The sequence below is a fragment of the Falco punctatus genome (assembly GCF_963210335.1).
Source record: "Falco punctatus genome assembly, chromosome: 3".
In the NCBI taxonomy this organism is placed as follows: domain Eukaryota; kingdom Metazoa; phylum Chordata; class Aves; order Falconiformes; family Falconidae; genus Falco; species Falco punctatus.
Window position 1 is genome coordinate 37,122,992 of NC_137582.1, and position 27,295 is coordinate 37,150,286.

Sequence of the window (27,295 nt, forward strand, 5' to 3'; positions counted from 1 at the left end):
GAAGTCTTGGTTTGCAGATTCTGCACTGTGTACCCAATCAAAATGTGAAGGTAATTGGAAAAACCTTTGTTTTACTACAAACACAAATAAGTTGGTATTGAGTCAACTAGTGCAGCAGATTGTACATTTATAAGATTTGTGGGTAAGCGGTGGTGATTTGGGTAACATGATAGTGCGTTAGCTATATGACTTTGCTGCTTTCTAGTATTTTAAATGGGCAATTGATTGATGAAGAAGCTTTAAAAAAGGGTCTAGAAGCAGCTGTAGATGGTTAACTTTCTTGATACAGCTGTGGTATCTTTCCCCTCCCCAGATGTACCCTATTGTTTTATGCTATTCCTCCTACAGACAGTTGCATAAAGTCACAGGAAAAAGTAGTAAAGTTTTAAATTGTAGTCACGTGTGGTGGTGTATGTAATACCACAAAATTCAGACTCAAACAAAATAGAGTATATCTTTGACTCTTCTGATAAGGGGCAGGTATAGCCATGATTGACTAAAAAAAAATCACCTGTCTTCAGATTTACTATTATAGTGCAGTATGTTGTAGGACATACAAGGTTAGTCTGTTAATTCTATTAAAAGCAATGTATGTTTTTTGTATTATGAACAGTCTTGATTTAGCAGCCTGTAATAAGACACTGGTGACTTGTCATTTTACAAAGTATTCTGAATAATTATGCTCTTTCATGAGTTTGAAGAGCAGTTAATAGACTTACCATCAAGATGCAGTACAAGAAATATCCATCTTCAAGTAGAAAGAAGGTGCAGAGAGCCTTCACAAGAACTTAAAGAGATTTCTAGACAGCAAAGAAGTTTGGATACAAAAGTGCAGTTCAGGAAAACCTGTTAAATATTATGCAGGGTGTACAAATCCCCTTTCTGTGACTTTTTTGCTTTTGAGATCTGCATGATCCTACTTGAAGAATGTAATTATGAGAGACAAAGGTTGTTTTCATCATAGTATTTTATTGGTTAAGTGCTCCATGTATTTGGTTAATTGTTATTTACATCTCTTTGAAAAATGTGCTTAGTTCACAAGATTACATTGTTCATTATTATGAGGACAATATATATACAAATATATACATACAAGTATACTGTGTGCTCTCTGCACAGCTGAAATACTTTTAATTAGAAGTTATTCTGTATGCAAAAATAAAATTAGGTTTGGAATATGCTGTATTCATTGGTCAGCATTGCAATGCGTATCAAAAGTTGGAACTTGATGGAAGGGTGTGGATGAACATAAACTGGTATCAAATAGAATATGATGAATCTTGCATTGTTTTTAAAATACAAGTGTAAAGGAGAGTAGGTTTAGGTTGGACAAAAGGGAGAATGGTGAGGGTGGTTGGACACTGGAACAGGTTGCCCAGGGAAGTTGTAGAAGCCCCATCATTGGAAGTGTTCAAGGTCACATTAGATGGGGCTTTAAGCAACCTGTCCTAGTGAAAGATGTCCGTGCCCATGACAGAGGTGGTTGGACTAGCTGATCTTCAAAGGTTCCTTCCAACCCAAACCATTCTAAGAAAAAAGCATCAATCGTAATACATGCATGTAAGATAGAAGCATCAGAGTTCCTATTCAGTATTACTTTTGATGGTTTTGACTTCTAAAGACAACTTGGGTACCCACTTAATATAACTGTCTAAATGGGATTTCCTAGAGGCTTTTTTTTTTTCAGTAGTATTATAGTTTACTTAGGACTATATTGAAACATAAAGTAAGATACTCTTCATTTTCCCGGGCTTGTAGCTCAGCTGGTTTCAGATAGATTGGCAAGAGCAGCTTTAAGTTCTCTGGTATATAGCTAAGGTTTAAAATATTGCCAGATTGTTTTGTCCAAGGCAAGCTGCACAGAGGGCTTACGGAGTAGATCATGCTCTCTCAAATGTTCCACAAGGGGAGAGGGTGCTCTTCTCCAGAACTTCAGGTGTGTTCCCAAGTTGCACTGGGACACAGACTTCTTTCTAGCACATTGCATGCAGGAAAGTCACTGCCAGATTTTACCTTCAAGTTAGCAGTGAGTGTTGAGATAGCTTAACTTCTGTACCTATGCTCCTTAAAGTCTAATCCTGCAGCATTTAAAAAAATGAGCCAGAGTTTTAATGAACAGGTCTTTACAAAATGCTGTTAGACTTGCACGGTAAATTAGTCATCAGAAAACCTAATATCTACAGTGAAGTTTACATGACGCTTTGCCAAAACACTTAGTCACTGCTTTTCACCAAGAGATGCTTAAATGCCTAATTTCAGCTTTTTACTTCCAGCCTTTTTGGCTGAAGAGTTTTGTTTTGCTTCCTAAAATAAAACCATGTTTCTTTGCTGCGCTGAGGAGAATGTATGGATGTTCCTCTTGATTGAAACAGCAGAAGTTTGCTTTGCTTTGTGGTAGTTCTTTGGGGATACTTGTAGTTTTAAGATTGTGATGGGAAATAACTCTGGACAGTTAAAACCCTAAGTATGCAAGGGTTTTGAAAGTTAATAAAGATTTAATAACAGTAAGAATGAAAACATAGCAGTCAATTTTCCTCATCCTCTTCTAGGCAAAAAGAGCTGTTTTCCTTTGCTTTTTCCAATCATAAAGTCTGAGGTTTTTTCCCCTCTAAATTTTGAAGTTTTGGAGGAAAAACTTTCAGTGCTCACATGCTGCTCTTGAGTACTGGTTTTGTAGTACCATATTGTATTAAAAGGTGGTTCTGTTTTCTTCTCCCCTCTCCTGCTTTTTTCATAACTTTCCTTTAAAAAGATGGTTATAGACACTGTTTATGTTTATTCCAAAATGATGTAATTTGGGGTTTGCTGCCATTGAGGGTACAATTCAAATCTCTACTCAAGTATGGGCAGAAATTAATGAATATGGCATCTGCTAGAATTTTTAGTTGCACTGATATTTCTTCTATTAGATTGTAGATATTAAATAATCAATATTAGTATATATTAGAATCCTTATAACTACAATAATTCCCTTAAAGGGTTCAGGTCATCATAGTGTAAATTGGTGTGCAAGTGCTGTCTTTACAGAAACTGAGCCTTGTAACAGTCTTCGCATAGGAAGTGATTCATATGAAGCTTTTTATAAATATCTTGCTTACTAGCAGGGAAGCTTCTGGTTTTCTCCTTGACTGCTTTCAGAGCTCTTCTTTGTGACTTTGCAGTCATTAATCTTAGATTTTTCCTTAAATCACTGCACTTTTTTCTGCTTTGAGTCATGGATCCTCCTTTTATGCTTTCTCTTCGGACTATTTTCCTTCAGTAGGTTTAATAAATAACACAAATCTTGGTTTTGTTTCAGCTTTGTATAGTAGTTAATTTTCAGGACCTTTTGTTAGCAAGAAGTTTACTTAGTTCTTTACTTTTATCTGTTTGTATAGAATAAAATGGAGAAATCTCTTGTTCAAAGGAAGCTGAAGAGAGCTTCCTCATCTTTGTGGTTGCCGCATTTGGGTTGTAAGTCGAATCTATTGGGCAACAGTATGAATGTCAATTGTTTGGGTTTTGGTTTGTTTTTTTTTTTATAAGGCAAAACCTCAGGCCACTAATCGAGGAGGAAAAAGCTAGATTATGGTGGGGAAAAAACGCAAACCAGTGGACTTTAAAAGAACAAGCCGAGTTCATGCTGTCTTTGATTGTAACTGTGTGCTGTAAGTGGGATGATGTGCTGTCACTTACGAGCCTTGGGTGAATTTTATGGCAGTTAAAACTTGTGTCCTAGTTTGCATTATGCAGAGCTGTATAAGAATAACCTACATGTTTTCTGTTACATGCATAGTTTCATGCCTGCTTTATCCATGAACATTTGGGTTTTTTAAACAACAGCATTTTAATACTTGCCTTGGTATATACTGCAGAGTTAAAATCAGGCTTCAAAAAAGGCTAAATAGCCTTATACACCTCTTGGACACTGGAGCATCAAGATGGTGTCTGTGGTGTGTATTCTGCATGTGTGCATAATGTATATTGTGCTAGTGATTTGCAAATTGTCCTTTTTAATACTACTTGAGACAAATGCTTTTTGCAAATAAGAGGATAACAGGTAATTTTATATTTTCTGCGAATGTCTCTTTTTCAAAGGGTAGAATGGAGATGGAGAAGAGGAGGTGCATGTCATACTGAAGAGATGATTCCTGTCTTTGTATAACTGTTCACATGAAACTCCAAGTGATGCTCCAGAGTTCTATTTTGTCTTAGACTTCTGATTTCTCCCAATACTACAAAATATAAGCGAGTCATGTACTGTATATGGCAAGTACAAGTATTTTTCAGATTTTGTTTCCTGAATTGATTTGGTCGAGGGGAGACTGAGAGCTGTACATCTCTGAGATAAGGGCCTGAGGCCTAAAATTTGAATGATTATATTCTGAGACCAGAATAAGATGTATTTGACTTCTCAATAAAGAGTCATCAGCATTAGACCAAATAGTTTAATGTATGAAAAGGTGGCGGCACCCAGAGAAATTACTTTGAGCTGTAATTGCTTGTATGTTGAAATTTCAGTCACTGTAATCATGTGTCAGTCCTCTCAGTGCTCCTCCTGAAGGCTTCGCCCTCGTTTCTTGCAAGAACTTCAGTGTGCAGGGAAACCATGGTCGTGAAAACAAAGCTTGATGCTTGTTCTTTGATAAACTTAGGAGAACATTTGAGCTGGCAATGCTTGTTATGCTGCTTCTGGATGGAAGGCTGTTGACTGTTGGATGTCAGATTTTTGCAGTATACTGAATTGGTCCTGTTGCCTTTAAGGTGATATCCTTCTGCACAGTGGAGTTTTGACTTGAATGCAACAAGCCCTCTGAGTAAAAAAGTATTAAAAGTACACCCAAGAGGAGTTTGGTAAATGAACTGCATGAATCACTGTGACCTGTTAACCTAGTAATGCCTACAACAACTTTTTTAAAAAATCCTGGGATTTAGGTGCGCAACATCTAACATCTAAGCAACTGCACACTTTTAGTAGTTACAAGGTATGGAAAACTGAGGTCTGGTAGGCTCGTAGATTGTGAAATTTCTTTAGGTTGCTTGGTTGAATTAAGTGCCTTATCAATATATACTTGGTCAGAGAGTAGCTTAATGTATTGGGGTTTGTTTTAATATTCTTTATAGCAGGCTCCCAGTCTTCCTAAATTAAATAATTTAAGTTGAAAGTGATCTCAGGAGGTCATCTGTTCAGACCCATTGCTCCAAGCAGGGCAGACTTGGTTCAAGTGGCTCAAGGCCTTTTCCAGTCAAGTTTTGAGTATCTCAAATCCATTAGGCCTTTACCTATTGTGGCATTGTACTAACTTGTTGCTGCAAATCAGTTTTCCCATTTTGTTGTTTTGTGTAACTAGTTTTGGACAGAAAAATCTTTCTAGCTATGGATGACAGTGCTGAGGAATACAAATTTGCTAATTATGGAGGGTTGTGTTCTTTGCATGCTGTTTGATGTCATTCACCCATTAACTGTAGCAGTCAGATTACCAATCTCCCATCCTACTTCCCCATGTTTATCCTTATCTCTCACATTCCAACATACATGATACTTGCCTTTGCAAGCAAACATAAAACGTGTAGCTAGGGTTTTAAAAACTTATTGCTTAGTGGGTGGGATAGGACCACCCTGTTTGTGTAGTCATAGGTTTTGCTCCAGAAATAGTATGTTACATCCTCCATTGGAGTAACTTCTTTCATTTGGATCTTACTGGGGTTTAGATCTATGACTTTCTCCACTCTCTGGTTAATATATATCATCTTGCAGAGTATTCTGTTATTGAAAGGGTTACTGGTTTTTACTGCACTATGCACACAGAAAGTGAATGGCATCCAAGTATTTGTGAAAAAACTTAAACCCGAGAAATTGGATGGAAAATCAAGCAAGTTAGGCATTTAAGAAGGAGTAGGGGGAAAATGCCTTTATACTTCAGGTTCTCTAGAAGAATGTGCCCTTTGTGTGTCTGAATTTTGTAATATTCTTCAATTTTTGCAACTTGACATGTTGTTGATGCATTGTCTATCACAGCTGTGTGCCTAACGCTCCTTGAGAATCAGAAGAGTGCGTAATAAAGTATGTTGCCCTGTTATCTTAAAGTCTTCTTTTTCTGTAGTGCTAATGTGGGAAGCCAGTTAAGGAGATTTAGAAATCATGGAGGAAAGTACTCAAAATGTCATTAAATCTCTTTAAATGCTTGAGGTAATTACTGTTTAATGAGATCTCCTTGAGGTTATGTAGAAAACTGTAGAGAACACTGTATTTTAGCTCACTCTATTTCTAGACTGTCCACAAAAGAATCCTTGATGGCAGTAGCCAGTGGAGTTTCTTGAGAATTCTTGTGTATGTAAATCAGATACTTCTGCTATTGAGAATTTCCTCTCCAGGTAGTGGAATGGATAATGCTGCAGACTTGTAGAGCTGTGTTAGAATTCAAACAGATTCCAGGTGGCTTCTTGGAAAACTGTCCACAGTGAAGAATGACCAAGGATTTATTTGTACATAGCATCTGTATCTTAGTGAGTTTAATCTCTGTTCTAATAAGGAATGACCACATCTGTCAGTGTGTAAAGATGGCCCTTGTGGGTTGGGTACAGAGATTATTTCATAGGCAAGTTTGTGAATGGGAAGAATTTTGTATCTTTATTTTTTCCTGCCAGAGAGATAAAGTAGAGGGATGTTGTTAACTAGAATGGACCATTTATAGGTGATAAAACCAGGAAATCCATAGGATGTTGGTGTAACCGTCTTCAGGATGTGGAGATAAAAATGTCACAAGCAACATTTTTTTAGGGTACGGAGCCTACTGTGTGTGCCACTGTATGAAGGCAACAAGAATGAGGTGAATGCCATTTAACAAGTATAATTGCCGAGAGATGAAGGAATTTACTGTATATTGTTCTGTTGGTTAAAAAAAGCCTCACTATTGCTCAGCACGTTCAATGGCCATTACTAATGTCATCTTTCTAGATAACTTAGGAAAATCTTCAAACTAAAATCAGAAGTTCTCTTGATCCTCTCTTCTAGATCACTGTTTGTTTGTTGGGTTTTTTTTCCCAGTTGATCTAAATATAAGAAAAAGCAGTTCAGTTAATGGAAATTGATCATCTAGCGTAGTGTGTGATTCTGCTAGCATTCATTAAATTAATCCAAACCATGGGTGGACCTCCTCACATCCTGTTGAAATATGAAAAGAAAGACTTGAACTTAGTGGGGAGTATATATGCATTAGCCTACAATGGTAACATCTGCCTTTTTTGGTGGTTTTTTATTATTAGTAGTAGTAGTATTTTGGTGTGGTTTTTTTCCTAAACCAATTTTCTTATTAGTTTGCCTTGCTATGAAGGATAGCTGAAAATATTCTGGGATGAAATTATAGTAGTCTGTATTATCCTGAGTTTGTATGTTGCTGCCTTGTTCTTAACTTTCTACTTGTTTGTGGGCACTCTCACACTCTTGTTTGTTCATCCTGATACTCGCTTGGTCCTTTGGTGATCTAGTTTGGAACTGAGACCAACAGAAAACCGTTCTTACAAGAAAGTAAATAGCTTCTGTTTGTTACATTCCTGAAACAGGCTTACTCTGGGGTAGTACAAGTTTCAGTGGTGGCATAAGGGGACAGGAGTTCTGTCTTGGAGGGAGTAGAGAGGGCAGGAGAGGGCATGGTGGTGGTGCCTGCTTGGTTGATTTAAACACATAGACTTGTATTCTAAATTAAGAAGACTTAACAGAGATTTTGGAGGACTGCAGAAATATTTTTGTCAGATGTTTGGTCTCATAGATGGAGCAGCAAAAGTATTTGGAAAGGTGATTTATTCTGAAACACTGGTTCCTGAAAAGCCAGCATCTCTGCCAGCTGATGATACTGTGCTTGTGTGCATCTCTTCAGTATTGTATATGCTGCCCTTCTGCATTTACATATGTGTATTTCTTAAGTCCCTGCAGGCATCTCCCTTTGATAATGTTAACTCTTAATTGGGAAGTTGTTTTTGTTTGTAGCACTCAGCTACTTCCATCTGAGAGACAGAGCATCTACTAGAAATCCTCTGCTATGAGCATTCCTGCTATCACTTTCTGAATGATTGTTTTCATTGGCATCATCTTCTCTAGACAAATTGACTTAAGTCAGGTGTGAAAGACAGAGAAATGAGATAACACTGGTTAGGGAAGTGGGGAATTGAACAATCAATTCAATGGATAAAGTAGTTGACCATCGAGTTTTGTTGTATTTGACTGCAGTAACTTGGTGTTGAGTGGCAAGGCATAGTCAAGATGAGATGTATCATTTTTGAAAACAATGATTATGTGCGTACAGGATAGTGGAAAAGTGTTCTATTACTTTACAGGAGCAAACAGTTGAATTCCAAACCAATCGGATGATTCTGCAAACTCACTAGAGTTCATAGTGAAAAAGCTGGTGGAAGACTATTACATTTTGCACTTTGTTGTACCTCAGTTTCCTTTAAAACAGGTTTTGGCATTTTCAGTATGAGGATTGATTTATGATCTCGTGCCCAGATGGAGTAATTTTTAGGGGGTGTTAATTTTGAAATGCTTACTTTTAGCTTATGGCTTATACATGGATTTAAAGTTGCATCTAGACTGCTGCTGCCCCCTCAATTCATATCATGAATCTCATTTAAATACTTCCTTTTATTGCTTCCACTGTTTTGCATGTATTCTTGGAGCACTTACAAATGCATCCTGTAAAATTAATTTTCATCTATTTGAATTTAAACTGCATTGTGAAATTCAAACAAACCTGCGTTTGGAACCTTATCTGATACTAGCTTTTCTGTTTAAAATCCTATTGCTCTGTTTGTGTTCTACTATCACCCTTGTTTTTGTGGTGTGTGTCCATACACCTGTGCAGACGTTGCACTTTGTCCAGCCCTTGTCCTTGGGACGCTACATTTAATAGTTCCTGTTTCTAAAGCAGCAAATTTATCAGGTGTCAGATCTCTAGCTTGTAATTCCTGAGGCTATGTCATGTCAGAACAACCCATGCTGTTTGTGCCTTCCAGCAGAGGTGTAATTCAAAACTGTCTCTTGTTTTGACTTCCCCAAGAACAAAAGCTTCCAAATGTACAAGTGGAAAACAATGGCATTATGCTCTGTTCACACAGAATATAGATGGATTTTCAGCATTCACTTGAAGTGGTCAATGGGAAAGTGTGTCATGCAAGCCAACAGATCTCTAAACGTTCAATTGCTTGATTATTTTTTTCTTATTAGCTCTTCTGCTGGCTTGAAATTAGTCTGAAATCTTGCATGAAGTAATTATTGGATCAGTTAATTACCACCAGATGCGGGGGGAAATTAATTTCATTTTTTTAATCTGTTTATCCATCTATGGAATTATTTCCTTAGTTTCACTTTCAGATTTCAGGTACGTGTTGCTTCCAAAATGCATTGACCCTTTCATTTGTTACTGGCAAGAAGGTTTTTCTTACTAATTGAATTTCACATCTTAAAAAGTGGTCAAATTTAGTCTATCAGGGAAGGTGTATCTGAGTCTCACTTAGATACAACTGGGTATTTTCACCTAACATACAATGCGTAGCCTGTGATAGTCAGGTTTTTCAGATCACAGAACAGAGATGTCTCCATGAGAAAGAGCAGGAAGATTTATGTTCTTCCATTTTCCAAAAGCTCTCTAAGAAGAAACTGGCATTTTATTTAGTTAGTTAATGAATTAAAATATTTACTTTGATATTGTAGGTGAAAAATGAGAGAATCACAGAATGGTTTGGATTGAAAGGGACCTTTAAAGATCATCTAGTTCCTACCCTCCTGCCATTGGCAGGGACACCTTCCACTGGACCAGGTTGCTCCAGGCCTCATCCAGCCTGGTTTTGAACAATTCCAGGGATGGGGCATCCACAGCTTCTCTGGGCAACCTGTGCCACTGCCTCACCACCCTCACAGTAAAGAATTTCTTCCTAATATCTAATCTAAATCTACCCTCTTCTAGTTTAAAGCTATTCCCCCATTTTCTGTTGCTACAGGCCCTACTAAAAGGTGATGGTTTAGCATTTTTTAATGTGTTGTATCAGTCCTGTGCATGCCTTCTACTTTTGCTGCTTTGCCAAAATGGTTTTGTTCTTTAAAACAAAGATTTAAGTATTATTCATTATTAAACAGCTGCATGAATAGCTGCAAGGTACTAATTCTGTTTTGGTTTTCACCAAAGACATGACAGATGTTCTTTTTCAGGAGCATCTCCTGACACTGGGAATGCATTTTCAAATCAACTTATGTAATCAATAGTAGAACTGGCAGATGTTTTCAGGAGATCCAAATTATGTTTTTGTGTGACTGAATTAATGAAAGCTTTACCTTTAATGGGTAAAATGGTTGGGGCTGGAGAAATGTATCAGGTGCCTTCTTAGAAGTCTTTACTAAAAATGTGCCAGACACTTGAAATCTTTGCTTGTAATTTAGTGAATAAATTTTGTGTGTTAAGTTTAATTTACTTCCTCCTTCTGAGAGTTTGTTTTGTGAAATGTTTTTTTATTATTATTTATTTATCTGTAGGTTCCTTCAGAGAAATCGGAATCCTTTGCATCTATGTTGAGACGCTCTCCTTTAATTCAGATGGGACCTGCCAAAGATAAAATTGCCATTGGTCGAATATTTCATGTTGTGGAAGATGATCTTTATATAGATTTTGGTGGCAAGTTTCACTGTGTGTGCAAAAGACCAGGAGTGGATGGGAAGTAAGTAATAAACTTACGGTAAGCAATTAACATATGTGAATGACATACTGAAATTCTTAGTTAATGGGATTTGACCATCTTCTGGACTGAGCTTGGGTAGTTCATATGAATTTTGTGGTTTAAACTGTAGAAGTTAACATGTTGTGCAGAATAAAAGTATGGTCACAGACAAATCTGGATAGCTCAGACATCATCTAGAACGCAGATTCCTTTGCAAGTTTGCATTGTTGCTATCTACATTTTTCCAGCTTATGATGACCAAGGGAAGTTACTGGGTGTTTTGTCACTGAGGAGAGGGGACATCACTATCATCTGAGTTGTTAAACCAAGCACTAACTATTGAAATACTTGAGAGTTTTGTGGATGTGGAAATTTAATCCCATGTAAATGGTAAGCCTCCTTAGGCAAGAACTTTCTGTGCTAAATGTATATACGTGAGGTGATGTACTAGGGAGTTTACACATTATTTGTGATAATACTGTTTATAAGAGATGATCAGTGCTAATGTGGTCAAATATTTCGTATTGTAGAAGAAGATTTTGTATAGACTTTGGTGGCAAGTTCCACTGTGTGTCCTGAACTAGAACAGGTGTCCTGGGGAATGCAGTAGTTAGAGCTAAAAGGTAAGAAAGCAACAAATTCTAGTGGAAGCGGCATTTGTAAGTTTACTGAACTGTCTTTAACGCCTCATGATTATGTACTATTCAAGAATATCTTGTCTATTTAATTTGTCTCCAGGTTGCTTTAATGCTTAGTTTTTAATATGTAGGCAAAATACCATGTGTTCGAATTCATAACATCACTATTATTGGTCCATCTCTTTTTCCCTCTTTCTTTTTTTCCTTGAGAGAGGAGGAATATCATTGTTAATCAGCAAGGTCACTGTGTCTAAATCGTGTTCCTGTGATAAACAGTTCTGAAATAGTTGGGTTTTTTTAAAAAAAAACCAAGATTTAACAGAAATAATCACGTTACTGTGCAAGTTTGTGATAGTATTTTATCAGAGCATTGTATACTCAACTTCCTTTTTTGGATAGGTCTGTGACTTTTAAAGCATTTGTGATTTATGGCCCAGGATGAGCAGTGTCCTTTATGCCTGTCACATTTGGCATCAGCAGAAGATTTTCTGTCTTTTGCTGCTGCTGTAGTGGTAAAATCCTTGTTGCTCTTTGTATCTCTTGCTATTCTAAATCTAGATAAGCTTTGCCTTTCCCAGTCCATTCTTGCATGTCTGAGGAATGCTTCTGCATTCATCTCAGTCTGTGGCCATTCATTTTGTTTTTATGGTAGAGTTCAGACTGAAGCTCCCTGTTCAGCTTAGCTATCTTTCTGCCAGGCCAGCTCAACTTTTGAACGTTGGGGAAGACCACTGTAGAGCATTGATGAATTTATCAGTTCCTTATGGATCAATGGCCTCTTTCTGGGCACCTTTTCAAGTCAGGAGAGCTTCTTGTCATGGTTTAACCCTAGCTGGCGACAAAGCTCCACATGCTTGTTCGCTCTCCCCACAGCGGGATGGGGGAGACAAGGAGAAGAATAAAAGTGAGAAAACCTGTGGATTGAGGTAAAGACAGTTTAACAGGTAAAGTAAAAGCTGCACATGCAAGCAAAGCAAAGCAAGGGATTCATTCACTGCTTCCCATGGGCAGCCATCCCCAGGAAAGCAGGCTCCATCACGTGTAACCGTTATTTGGGAAGACAAATGCCATAATGCTGGATGTCCCCCCCTTACTTTTTCTAACCCCAGCTTTTATTGCCAAGTATGACATCCCATGGTATGGAATATCCCTTTGGCCAGTTTGGGTCACCTGTCCTGGCTGTGTCCCCTCCCAATGTCCTGTGCCCCTCCAGCCCTCTCGTGGGCAGGGCCCAAGAGACTGAAAAGTCCTTGACTGAGTATAAACATCACCCAGCAACAGCTTAAAAGGTAAGTGTGTTACCAACATTGTTCTCACACCAAATCCAAAACACAGCACTGCACCAGCTACTAAGAAGAAAATTATCTCTGTCCCAACTGAAACCAGGACACTTGTCTACCCTGAATAAACCGAAGTAATGTCCTGGAGCCCAGATCTCTCTTCTGCCACTTGTCTTTCTCACTTTCCTTCAGTTTGTAAGCTCTTGGCATTGGTGGTCACTGCAGCTGAGGCTGCCATCAGCTACCATGTTCCCGGACAGTGTTCTCCTGCCCCGAGTAACGTGTCTGGTGGGAGACCTGCCCTGGCTGGGCTGTCTGGCACTTGTGGCAAAGGAAGATGCCAGGGCACTCACTCTGGATTGCTTGTTCTGCTCTGTGTTTGTTTCTGCTTGAGCAGACATCAGGACATCTGAAGTCCCCTGTGAGAATCAGGGCCTGCAGTCATGAGATGGCTTCTGGTTGTTTGAATGAGGCTTCATCCACTTGCTCTTTCTGATCAGGCAGCCCATAGCAGACATCCACTGTGATGCTGTCTGTCTTGGTCTCCTCTCTGATTGTGACCCATAGCTCTCAACTGCTTCCTGGCATGGTTCATAGCAAGGCTCCATGCACCATGCCCCATCCTTGCTTCCAGTGCTGCCCCCTTTGCCTTGTCCCATGTTTGCTTGCATGCTTCCTCCCAGGTTTGGGGAGCAGGCAACTTTGTACGTTCTCTTCAAATCCCTAACTACGATTCATGCTGAGCCTGCTGCTTACTTGTTTCCTTGTGTGGTGTTAATAGCTCATTTTGTCATGGTGCTCTGGGATACTTGGGTGGCAAGACAAATTGGGGGCCAGTGACGAAATAGGTCTTCCTAAAAAAGCTCCCAGGCAGACAAGTGTCTGCCAACTCCTTCCCTGCTCTCATCTTCTTCCTAATTAGTGTTGTATGTCTTTTTTTCTGGTGCATGTTGCAGGGTACAGGGGAACATGAGGCCTGGGAAAACTGCTGTTGGAGCAGAATCCTCAGTCAGTTGTCCATTGATGCTGGGAGCGTAATAAGGCTGGGGCTGAGACTGTCTTAGGCCAGTTACATTTTTGGCTGCCTGCTACAATGACAAAACCAAGCAGATCCATCTAAGGCTTGTTTCTACTTCCTTCTCACTGCTTTTGAGCGGGAGTGGAGAGAGGATAATTAACAGCCTGAGCGTTTTTTTTCTTTTGAAATAAAATTTGGAACTAAAGGTGGTAGTTCACAAAACAATACAGACAGCATTTACAACATTGAGAATGTAGTGGCAGTGGAAGTGGTAGTGATGATGCTTTGGGTTTGATGGACTTAGAGCATTCATTTGAGATGTAGGTGACTGATTCAAATCCCTTTTCTCCTCATTTCAATCCAGGAACCTGAATTTGTCTCTGACTAATTAAGTGTTTAAAGGCTATATGGACTTAATCCTCTAAATAAAAATATTTGTGTAAGAAAATAGATCAATAAAACTTGCCACCTTTTCCAATTCATTGTGTTTGTGGAATTGCAATTTCTAAAATTTACCTGGATTTGCAAAAAATTGCAGTCACGTGCAATCTTTTGTTCTGTTGTTTATCTTGTAGCTTGTCATAAGGTGCTGTGTCATAAACACAGTTGTACCAGTTCCTTTCTAACTGGGATTTGTAACACAATATTTGCAAACTACTCATGGAATCAAAAATAAACACAGAAAACTGCTGTCTTGGCTAGCTGTGTATGTCATCAATAGCATTCAGGTGCTGCTGAGTTTGGGTCTCCCTGCTTATTAAAAAGTAGTGGAAAGACTTACGCCTTTGCTTGTACAATTGCTTTGATCTGCTTATAAAGGCAGCAGCTCATGGATTTACAGAGTAAAGTTTGTCTAATCAAAACAAATACAGTCTTTTCATATGCCAGTGTCTTAGTAAGCGTGAAGGCTTAGAGTCTTTTGATGGACACTGGCTTCTCTTTGGAAGGCAGTAACTGCATTTGATCATCAGAATAAAGGTCAAACTAGTGCTAGAATATCTTCTACCAAAGCTTGAAAGTAACTGGGTGGAATTTGCAGTGTGTATTTAGATCTATACCAGCTTAAATTGGTGACTGCAGTAAGACTTTGTTACTGTTATTTTAGTTAATTCACTTGCTGACAAAAGTGACCTTATCACCATATTGTATGTGTATGTAATCAGAAGTGTTCACTGGTTTATTTGCAAAGTGTTTATTGTTCGTGTCAAGGAGAAGAATGGGCATTTTAATTTACAGATAACAGATGATTTCTTGAAGGCCATCAGTTCAGGACAGAAGAACCAGATTTAATCTTCAGACACAGAACTTCATGATATTATTTTTATGAAGTCAGTTTTGAGAGCATGGCTCTTTGAGAACCTGTATTCTGATGCTGATCTTTGGGTTTACTGTGTTGTCTTTTCAGGTATTTGGCAACCCCTTCAAAATATTAGTTTATCATCTTTAAAGGAAAAAAACCTCTTGCATTTATGTAAAAAGGTATCTTTACAAGGACGTGTGCTGTTGATATTTCCTAGATTGTTTAGCTTTTTCTCACCAGAACTCAACTACTTTCACGATACTATAATACAGTTTTCTTTTTGTCGTATAATGTCCTTCGCTCTTTGACTAGAAGTTACTTGAAAATAAACAAAAAACCTACAAGAGGTTCTTGTTTGTAAAACTTGTTCTCTTAAACTGCTGCGTCCTGATCCTGACAGTTGTGATTTCTTGGAATGTCTAAGTGAAAGACCCTGTAGCGTTACCACCATGTGGCCATAAGAAAGGATTCTTTCTTTCTCAAGACTGTCTTGTGTAAAAGAGCAACTACAGAAAAAGGTGTCCCTCACTTGGAAGATTTGAAGTAACTACATAATTTTTTTTTCCCATCAGTTCTTCTAAAGTAAACTTCAGCCTTTAAAAAAAAACAAACCAACACAAAAACAGACAAAAGAAAACACCACAAACTATTAAGTATAAGAAACCTTAGAACAATAATAATAGAAAATTCAAATTGTTTAAACATTTGAAGAACCTGTTAACTATTTTCTTTTGGTTTTCACTGTTTGTTTCCTTCTTCCTATCCTCTTTGGGAAAGCTGTTTTCACAGGATTGCAAAGAATATATTTCATTATCAACATTGATGGTATTGAGATAGGAAGCATGCATAAGTTTGCTTAGATAAAAGATACTGGCAAAATCTCACAGGGTTGGACAAGGGTGTATTTGATTATAAATATCAATGGCATTTTGTTATTTATTTAATGTGACAAGAATATTTATTACCCTTATGATTTCAAGGTTTTATTTAATATGTGCTGTACTTACTAAATATACTGTAATTAGTACAAACATGCTTCTTTAATACACTTTGACTTAAATGCTGTATTAAGTTTGCATTTTATGCCATCCAGCAGTTCTGTAAAGCATCCAGAGTGTATACAAATGAGAAAGGGTCTGTAGGAAGTAAGGGTGAAGTAACTTTTCAGCTATAGGAAGAAAGTGGTGTATTTTCTTTTTTCTTTTAACATGCAGAGGAAATGAAGTCCTAAAGAGGAAAGTGTCTGCCTTAGATCTCCAATTGAGCAACAACTTAATCCATGGCAAAAAGGTGCTGTTACAGCCTGCTTCTGCCATTATCAGATGGAATTCTTAAGAACCAGAAAATGTGGGAAGGGGTTGTGCTGACACTGCCTGTTGCGTGGTCTGCACCTGTACTGTTAATGACCAGTTCCCATCAAAAGCACAATGGCTTTCAGCAATTTTCTGAAATGTAGGATTGCAGGACCAGCTTCCAAAGGATTAAACTGCACCTCTCCATGCCAATGTAATGAAGCTTTACTTTCAAAGACTGCTGTAACCCTCCAGCAACTCCAGTATTATCAGGCTGTAGGATCAGAAAGACACTTCCTTTATGTTTGAGTATGCAGCTGGTGCAGGGATTTCCAGTATATCCTGTGGCGATTTTACTTGACACCTTTTATACAGTGCGTATTTGCCAAACTTAAGTAGTAGAGGAGGGAAGAAATCATTTGATGCCAGTTGTGATTTAGAACATGACAGCTTAATGAGCGTCATAAAACATTACCTAATGCTGTTTCTGTAAATTATATCAAAATATTTACGCGGTTTGAATGGCTGCCAGGGTTAATTTTATTTGGGAAACGTTTTAAATTCTTCTCTTTTTCTTCTATTTTTAAAATATTTTATAGATAAAGGCAGAATGGAATCCAGTTAAAACAATGTTTCTTTTTAGACTGGGTAATGTGAATAAGGCTGCCTGTTTTCCAGCACATTTGTTTGATTAAGACAGTCTTTAAATTTATTAGTGATAGTTGAAACTGTTTAAAAGATCTTGTAAGATTTAAAAAAAATCAATTTCTGAAAAAAACCCAGAGGTGCATGGAGGGAGATTTTGTGCAGGAGGGAGGATTTCAAGAAGGCACCATTTGGTTTAGTTCCAGTTTGCGTATTAAATAAAGTCACGGCATGTTAGGCTGGAGGGTGACTTTGGAGCCAACTGTCCCATTTTGATGCCATGTGAATATGCTTCTGGAACAATTAGTGCATCTTTCAACCAGAAGGAGCTACCTCGCACAAAGCACCAAGTAAACTACTCTCATGTGCAGCAAAGATACTTGCACATGGGAAGATGTTGGTGTGTGGTAAATTCACCCTTTGCCTGCTGGACCCTAGTTTTCCTGACTTTTGTGTAGATAATGGTGCAAGATTATTATGGAAAGGTTTAGAGAGACAATGTTAAAGACATAACCTTTCTAACTCTTTCTTTTAAAATTAAGTAAAGACCAGACAACTGGCAGGAGGCTGGCGGATAGAGACCCAGCACCCTGCTCCCTTCCTCGGGGCCTTTGCCAGAGGAATCACAAGCATCAAATTTACGCTTTAACCTGGTGTCTGTGACTAATTGGGAGAAGTCTTTGAGTAGCAGTATGGGCCATCTGCAGGACACAGACCTGGTGGCAGTGGAGAGATTTAGTGATGTTTTCCTTAGAATATGTATTTCTTCCCTATCCTGTACTTACTGGAGTGTTGCTGTTCTGGCAGGCTGGTACATGCGACAGCTTTCATGTAAAACTTTAAATGTTGATGGAACTATTACTGCTTAAAAAGAAAAAAAGTAATTACTGTGATAGATACAGGAGACATTTCTTGCTGCAGTAATGCTGATTTTAGTTTTACATGTTTGTTTTTACAGTGGTCTACTTCCTTTTTACTGTCTGTTGCCAGCAAAATAGCATCTATCTGTTATGTGTAATTCTCAAGGGGAAAGAGGAAATTGCTAACCAGCAGTACAAGTTATACAATAAATGATGCTTTTGCAAGTACAATTTTCAGACTCATGCAGATGCAGAAAAAACATGTCATATGAGACTGAAAACCTGTTGAAACTTAGTATTTTTTTTACATTAATATTAATGCATGTTGAAAGTACTGATGAAGTGCACATCATGCTGGGTTGGTGTGCAAAATTGCTTCTGATTTCCATGGTGTAGTCTTGCTTAGAAGAGGCTCAAGGTCTGCTGAGGAAAATTATTTTTAACGCCCACTTTTGGTAAGTGAGAAGAATGAACACAGTAACTGTACTAGCAGTATTTTCTGGTTTTATTTATGTGTACAAATTGTTGCTGTTAGCTCATCAGTATTAAATCGGTTGTTTCCTCCTTCATTGCTTTCCTTCTGTTGCAGTTTTCATTCCCAACAGATTGGTCTTTTTTTCTCACAAGCCTTTCTAGTAGTAACCACACTGTAGAAAAAATCTTGTAAGGTGATGGAGAAAATGTGTAACCAGTCTCTTACAGGGAATACATTATCTTCCTTCCTTCCATCATCTTTTGCTGCCATTGCCTCGTTCATGTGCTCCGTTGTTTACTACTTGTACCCCTTCCAGGCTTGTTCTCTGCATTCTTTTTTCCAATACTGATTGCTAATATATATTTCAAATACAAATATGATTTTACATTTATAATTAAAGTTTTATATTATTTTATCTATTCAGTATTATATAAGTTAGTAAGCCTTTTTAGCTTACATATTACTGCTCAGCTTCTTACTGCTGTTTCTCTACTGAACTGTTAGAATTTGCAGATTTGTTGTGTGTTTTTAAGCAGTTGCCATGTTTTAGAGGTGGCCGTGTTATAGCAGTATGTGGTATGTTTCTTCTCATAATGCTGTTGGAAAGCTTTATAAGTAATTGTCCTGAGATTTGTTCATTTATATACATAATTAAAGCAGAAATGATTACTAAAATACCTATTAACATAATCTTATTTAGTCAACATGAACACTTACCTGACCTTTCACACAACAATTGTTCTATTCTTTTGTCACCAGCTCTGATTTTTTTTGTTTGTTTGTTTGGAAAGTATTTCTTGTCTATCCAAAAAAGAAAAAGTAGTGTCATAGGAGAGCAGCCTGGGAGAATCTGGTCGGTTTATATAACAGGGATTGCCTTTGTGCCTGTAACTTCAAACAGTTTACATCCATCAATGTCATGTTGCTAACATGTTTTTGATACTGCCTTGCTCCTCCCTCACCCTCCTTTGGTTCCAAATTATCCTGCCTACTAGAGGGCAAAATTCCTCTGCATTTTGAAAGATGAACTTAAATATTGTTTTTGAATTGTTGAATAATTACGACCTGGTAAAATTTGCTGAAGTATAATACGAAGTGTGCACATGCTTGCCTGAATCTCTTCCAGTTTGTATCTTCTGTGGAATACATAACTAGACAGCCAGTCTCCTCACTGTGAAAACCAGTCTCTTTCTGTGATGAAAATCACCAGAATGTTATGTTGAAATTCTCTAAGGACCAAGGTGGTTTGCACTAGTCATCAGCAAACTTGGGCTTTGGCATTCTGGTCAGCCTTTGGTCTCAAACTGTGCCCAAATTCCAGGGAGAAATAGTAAACAGGACTGATCTTGTTGTCCTGTTCCCACATACCAACATTGCAACTTAAAAAGGAAGCCTTATTGTTTATCTTGAAGAGGGCTAAATGCAGGGAGGTGGGATGAACTCCCTTTTCTACAAAGCTTCTATATAGTGCAATTCACCATTGCTCCGAGCCCAAACAATACACACGGTGCCACTCTGTCTGCTGTCGGAACAATTTCAGCTCTCTTTATTTTTTTAAAACAGGCATGCAGAATAGCCATGTGATTGCAAACTTCATCTGTGTACTTCAGCAAATAACCTCTAACTTATTTATAGCAGCATGAATTTTGGAAATTATAGCATTTTTATCCCCTATGGACATAGCTTGGTTATTATTATTTGCTTGGTTACTTTACAATTGTGACTGTTTTTGCCACCCACTGTACATCATTCTTCAGTGGTTATTTTCAGCCACAGATGGAGGTATTGGCTTTGTGTGGTTCTGTAATGCACAAGACTGTGCTTCCAGAGTTCCTGGAGCCCAAAGTCTGTAAACATTTTTTTTACTATACTGTAAATTTTTCATCCCAGATAGATACTTTAGAGTTTAGTTAATGTAATAATACCGCAGGTTAGGTGTTGGGTATCGAAAGTACAATTAATCCATATTAATGAGGCACCCTACACAGCATTTGGTATGGAATAAACAGCATAGACCTGGGATTATGGCCACAGCAGTGCATGCGAGCCTGCCAGTCACTTTTTCATCTGTATTTTCACTTCTATAATAAGTTTAAAGTAGCAGAGAGTTATGGGATTTAATTGCCTTTGGAGGAAAAAAAATCTCACAAAACTTGTAGCATTTACTGGTGAAAATTTTGTGCCAGCTTTGTCTTCCCAGGGCATAATGATAAATGGGATATGGAATATGCTGTATAAGACATCTTGGGAGAACAAAGCAGTCCATAGGTGGCCCGGAGCTTTTCTGGCAGTGTCAAAGTCTGTAAATACTCTTTAAGCCACACTTCTTCTCATATGTGGACGTGCACTCATAATAGGGAAGAAAAGGCTGGAGAAACTTATTACTGCATTGGAAGGCTTGAGTGTTGTCTGTAAAAGTTGAGGTAGGTTAAACTCTCTCTTTTTGCCTAATCCAGCTATTGGCTGTCAAGAACCATAGAAACTAGGATTATAAAGTCATGATTTGGCAGAAGAATTGAAATTGTTTCTAGTATTTTGTTTTGAAATCGGTGAGAATAAATGACTTGAATCTCTGTATGCAGCATATTTGGAAATTCTTTTTTCTTTTGCCCCACACTTTAAGAAAGCCTTGCCATTTGCATGCAGGAAGATCTGTCCCTTAAGTACTTCCAGTAAAGTATATTAATTGCCTCAATAGCTAGACAAGGCTCGAGGAATCTCAGCCATTCTAGATGCAGAAGAACATGAATTTTAGTGAAAACCCTAATGGTCCCCAACATGTTTCGCTGACCAGTGACTCTGGGTGACAACAGATGAGGTAGGGACATGGTAGTTATATAGGTGTGTGGTACTTTTCAGGCGTACAGGGAACTGTACTTTATTAAACTGTGGAGCAATGTGCAGATGTTTCTGGCTTTAGTCTGGTCACTTTGACCTGTTACTGTAACAGATGTGTAGGTTACTGTATCTAAATGTGTAGGTTACTGAGGCAGTATAACTGCTTTATTAGGTTGGGTGTAATTGTGCGCTAAACCCTCTTCTTAGGATAATCAGTTGAGCTGCAGTGCTGCGCTAATGTGGCCTTTGATTTCAGTTTGGGAGCCAGCTTGGTCTAAACTAGCTCATGGCAATCCACTGAGGTGTAAACTTGCCCAAAGACAGAAGCTATTTAGTTTTTGGGTTGAGAAACCATATTAATGATGGTTTGGACCAAATGTGAATTATAAGTCTTCATATAAAATAGATCTTACCCAGGAAAATTAATGCTATCATATAACCATGGTGGTAATTAATTATTCATCCCTCTGGAGCAGTTTCAGTAAGCAAGTCTGAGAAGGGAATTAACACAGCTAGGGAAACACTCGGCAGGTAATATATCAACCTCGAGCTCTTCAGAAGGCATGAGTCAAGCCTCTCACAAATCATGATGTTAAAGTTGGTTTTATGTTTTGTTTTATTACTTTTGGGGTTCTTTAGTCTTTGAGTTCACATCACTTCTTTTTTGACTTGGCAGAATAGGAATTTTTAATTAAACCAACTTCTTTAAAAAGGCAATTGAACTTCTTGTGTAGCTGTACAACTGCAAGAGCCAAGACTTTAGGACACTCAATAGCAGAAAGATAGGATAAAGTTGTTAATATTGGCAAAACTAGAGATGATGTACAGAATTATTTTACTGATAATTCTTCTCAGTCTGCTATGTAATACTAAGATTACTCGAGCTGGAGGTCAGTAACTAGCAGTGTACGGCAGGGCTCGATACTGGCTCCAGTCCTGTTTAACATCTTCATTAGTGACCTCGCTGATGGGATGGAACGTACCCTCAGCAAGTTTGCCTAGAGTACAGAACTCAGAGGAGTTGTTACACAGGGTGGTTGTGCTATCATCCAGAGGGACTTTGACGGGCTGGAGAGATGGGCGGACAGGAGCCTTGTGAAGTTCAACAAAAAGAATTGCAAAGTCCTTTCTCTGGGGAGGAACAACCCCATGCACCAGTACATGCTGGGGCTACCAGACTGGAAAGCAGCTTGGCAAAAAAGGCCCTGGTGGTCCTGGTGGACACCAAGTTGAACATGAGCCAGCAGTGTGCCCTTCTGACAAAGACGATGAGTGGTGTCCTGGGCTGCATTAGGTAAAGCATTGCCCGCGAGTGGAGGGAGATAATCCTTCTCCTCCACTCAGTCCTGGTGAGGCCAGACCTGGAGTGCTGGGGCCAGTTTTGGGCTCCCCAGTTCAGGAGACCGTCCAGTGAAGGACCCTAAGATGATGGACTGGAACATCTTTCCAATGAGGAGAGGCTGAGAGAGCTGGGACTGTTCAGCCTGGAGAAGAGAAGGCTCGGGGGGATCTCATCAATGTCTACAAATACGTGAAGGCAGGGTACAAAGAAGACTGAGCCAGGCTCTTTTCAGTGGTGCCCAGTGACAGGACCAGAGGCACTGGGCACACGCTGAAACACAGGAGGTTCCCTCTGAACACTTTTTTACTGCGAAAGTGACTGAGACTGGCATGAGTTACCCAGAGAGGTTGTGGAGTCTCCGTCCTTGAAGATACTTAAAAGCTGCCTGTGGCCATTGGGGATTTAGTCATGCATTTGTATTTGCATCAGCTGTCTGTACAGAGGGATGGTTCATCAAAGGAGAAGTGGGTGTTGACTGCCACTTGGAATAGGCCCAGAAGGCTGATAAAATCAGTTCTGTTACTCCTACACACCAAACCCCTGACATGCTTTTGTTCCCCTGATGCTTTCTGTAACTCCTTGTCAGCCTATTTAGATGCCATTATCCAACTAGGGCACAAAGGCAGGTAAATTCCTACAAAGGAAGGCAAGAATTTTAAGGCTGAGTGTTTCCAAGCTGTGTAGGGGATTCAGCTGCTTTGCCAGGCAGCTCAGCAAACCTGAATAAAAAGGAAAAGTGGTGTTTAGAGGCAGAACACCCCTCTAACATTTTATTGCATGTCTGATATTTAAGAGAAATTTATTTTCTTTTCTGCTTACTAATATGCTAATAAAAGCAACACAGTCCTTGCTGCTTCTCTTTTTACATGTGCTTGTGTGGAACAAGGATGGAAATAGCAATTTATTATAATTTTTATATCAAATGTTTTGGAGGAAGAAGCAGAGGCAATAGAAGAACTAAAGCAACAGTTAGGTTGTACGTAATTGCCCTTACTATGTAAAGAGTGTGTGATAACACAGTCCCTGCTATTGTATTTGCTTGCCTGATTTTTCTTAAGTTGTCAAGATTAAATTTAAAAACCTAGGCAGGTATGCTGTTGTGCTGAAAGAATTGCAGTGTATGTAAAGACTGATATATTGGGGAGAAAAAAAACGTGTTACTCTTCTAAGAGTATGCAGTAGCTGTTAAAACTTGCCTTAGTAGATTTTTGAGTCTGTGTGTGGTCACTGCTGCCATGGCTCTGTCAGCATTTCAGGCATGATAGCAGCCAAGCAGGGATGCAGATGTCTGCTGCTTTGTGAACTTGCTGAACATAGTCATGATTTATGGACGCTGAAATAGGAGGTATGATGATAGTCAATCATGGAGCATTTTTGTAAAAAATCCCAAAGCTCTTTACTTTTTCCTTTTGTGATAGCTGTCAAGAGGCAAATTTTCTGTTTTCCTGTCTTAGCATTTTACAGCAATTTATTTTTTGTCTAAAGAACTCAAAATCCAGCTGCCCAGCTTGGGTGAGAAATAATACGCACACACGTATGCACACAGCCCCCAGTCCTCCAAATCCTGAAGGGATTGTTCTGAAGAATACTGAAGGTGTATTTTAAATTATCTGGTTTGAGACTTGACAGGCTCTGATCACATGGAAAAGTGCACATAATGTGGTCACAGTGCATGAGCACGTACCCACTTAGCTGAGAAATTGCAATATGACTGAAGGCAGGGAAATAACCACTGGGTACAATGAAAAATGCCTGTCATTTACTAGTGTTTGGTGACTTCCCATTAGTAGGGTAAGAGAAAAAGGGCTTAAGCAATTTTTCTTTGATTAATTATTTTTCTAGAAGGAATGAAGGATTGCTTACTTGTTCTCTGTGAAACCTCGTGTTCTTTATTTTCATAGTAGGTCGTGGGCTCTTCCAAAGGCAATGAGATCTTATGAACCAGTTTCACAGTTCATACAGACCTATATAAAGCATGTCATTATAGAAATGCACAGTGCACATTTATCCCTTCTGAAATCTTCTGGAAGTAATGGAGTGTTGATTTTTTTTTTTTTTTAAATAAATATTTAAACTATAATCTCCTACAACCTGAAATCCCAATCAGACTTTCCAGGTCTAAAGTTCATACTTATGAGGAGATGTACGTAGTATACAAGTTTGATTTATTTGTAATTTGTACTCATTAACTTCAAATATTCAGGCAGAGATCTTAATCTGAGTGGTAATTCTAAGTTGATTGCTAATCTGTCCTTCTACTTAAGGAGTTCAGTCATGGTTTTTCCTATGACTTTATAGAAGTTACCTAAAAGAGTTTTAATCTTTCAGATCAGGTAGTGCCTGCTGCCCTTCACTCATCTTCGGGTCCTTGGTGCCAGACTAGTCTACTTGCCGCCTAAGTACTAGATTTTGCTCTCTCCAAAGCCTTTCAAGGACTGTTCTTGGCAGCTGACTTGACAGGGCTGCTGGAGACGAGACTGAAATGTGCTCTGCTTCCTCCAGACAGGGCTCAGTAAACAAGCTGTGATCCTCTGCTTGACAGGAGGCAGAGCTGCCACGGCTGCCAGCCCTGGCGCGGGGGGGATGGAGCAGCAGTGATGCGTGGCAGCAAATACAGTATCCCATTCTGGGTCTTTTGGTGACTTGAATCACATGTTGCTGTAAAGTGAAGGTTTGTAATGCTACTCTGCTTCTACAAGATTCATTAAGATGCTAAGCTTTGGCCTGCTGTACACACCGTTGCATTTAGCTAAAACTAAATTATAGTAAGCCAGTGGAAGGGAATAGCATTGCTGGAGTAGGTTAGGCTAGGTTTAGCTTGCTAAGCAGTCATTTAAGCTTAGAAAAAAATGAAAAGGAGTTTTGCAGTGATTTATCATAGCATCATAAAATGGTTTGGGTTCGAAGGGACCTTAAAGAACCTCTAGTTCCAACCCTCCTGCTATGGGCAGGGACATCTTCCACCAGACCAGGTTGCTCAAAGCCCCACCCAACCTGGCCATGAACACTTCCAGGGATGGGCCATCCACAGCTGCTCTGGGCAACCTGTTCCAGTGCCTCATCACCCTCAGAATACAGAATTTCTTCCTAATATCTAATCTAAATCTGCCATTTTTCAGTTTAAGCCATTCCCCCATGTCCTATCGCTACATGCCCTATAAAAAGTCCCTCTCCAGCTTTCTTGGAGGCTCCCTTTAGCTACTGAAAGGCTGCTCTAAAGGCTCCCTGGAGCTTTCTCTTCTGCAGGCTGAACTACCCCAACTCTCTCAGCCTGTCCTCATAGGGGAGGTGCTCCATCCCTCTCACCATCTTCATGGCCCCCTCTGGACTTCCTCCAACAGATCCATGACCTTCTTATGTTGGGGGCCCTGGAGCTGAATGCAGTACTCCAGATTTGGTCTCATGAGAGAGGAGCAGCGGGGGAGAATCACTTCCCTCAACCTGCTGGTCATGCTTCTGTTGATGCAGCCCAGGATATGGTTGGCTTTCTGGGCTGCAAGTGCACATTGCTGGGTCCTGTTGATTGAGCTTCTTGTCCATCAACACATCCAAGTCTTTCTCCTTGAGGCTGCTCTTAATCTGTTCTCCACCCAGCCTGTATCTGTGCTTGGGGTTGCCCTGACCCATGTGCACGACCTTGTTGAACTTCGTGAGGTTTGCACAAGCCCACCTCTCAAGCCTTTCAGGGTCCCTCTGGATGGCATCCCTTCCCTCCAGCATGTTGACTGTACCACACAGCTTGTGCTGAGGGTGCACTCAACCCAGTGTCCGTGTTGCCGACAAAGATGTTAAACAGCGCTGGTGCCAGCACTGAACCCTGAGGAACGCCACTCATCACTGGTCTCTGCTTGGACACTTAGCCGTTGAAGCAACTCCTTGAGTGCCACCATCCAGCCAATTCCTTATGCACTAAGTGGTCCATCTGTCAAATCCATGTCTCACTAGTTTAGACAAGGATGCCATGCAGGTCAGTGTTAAATACTTTACACAAATCCAGGTATGTGACATCAGTTGCTCGTCCCTCATCTGTCAACACTGTAGCCCTGTTGTAGAAGGCCACTAGATTTGTCAGGCACTGTTTGCCCTTAGCAAAGCCATGTTGACTGTCATCAGTCACTTCCTTATTTTCCTTGTGCCTTAGCATAGTTTCCAGGAGGATCTGCTCCCTAATCTTGCAGGGTGCAGAGGTGAGACTGACTGGCTTGTAGTTCCCTGGTCTTTTTTTCCCTTTTTTAAAAATGGGGGGTATGTTTCCCCTTTTCCAGTCCATGAGAACTTCACCAGACTGCCACGACTTCTAAAATACGATGGATAGTGGCTTAGCCACTTCATCCGCCAGTTCCGTCAAGACCAGTGGATGCCTCTCAGGTCCCATGGACTTGTGCACCTTGAGGTTCCTAAGATGGTTCTCAAGCCTTATCTTCTACAGTGGGTGGTTCTGCATTCTCCCAGTCGCTGCCTTTGTCTTCTGTGGCTTGGGCGGTGTGACTGCGGTACTTGCCACTGAAGACCAAGGCAAAAAAGTCTTTTGAGTACCTCAGTCTTCTCCACGTCCAGGGTAACTAGGTCTCCTATTCCTTCCAGAGAGGGCCCACATTTCCCCTGGTCGTCCTTTTATCACTGATGTACCTATAGAAGCTTTTCTTGTTGCTGTTAATGTCCCTGGTCAGATTTAATTCTATCAGGCTTTAGCTTTGCTAAACTGATCCCTGGCTGCTTGGACAATTTCTCTGCATTCCTCACAGGCTACCTGTCCTGCTTCCATCCTTTGTAGCTTTTGTTTTCATGCTTGAGTTTGTCCAGGAGCTCCTTGTTCATCCGTGCAGGCCTCCTGGCGTTTTTGCCCACCTTCCTATTTGCTGGGACGCATCACTCCTGAGCTTGGAGGATGTGATCCTTGAATATTAACCAGGTTTCTTGG

At 39.5% G+C, this 27,295-nt stretch overlaps 1 protein-coding gene across 1 annotated transcript in view; it reads left to right on the top strand.

Annotated features, from left to right (window-relative positions):
* The window catches only part of LOC308060924 (tumor protein D52-like), a 128,170-nt gene that overhangs the window by 49,292 nt on the left and 51,583 nt on the right, over positions 1-27,295 (top strand). Inside the window, exon 6 of the mRNA XM_080380246.1 lies at positions 10,505-10,686. Coding sequence (XP_080236372.1) covers positions 10,505-10,686 — 182 coding nt within the window. The remainder of the gene's footprint in view (positions 1-10,504; positions 10,687-27,295) is intronic.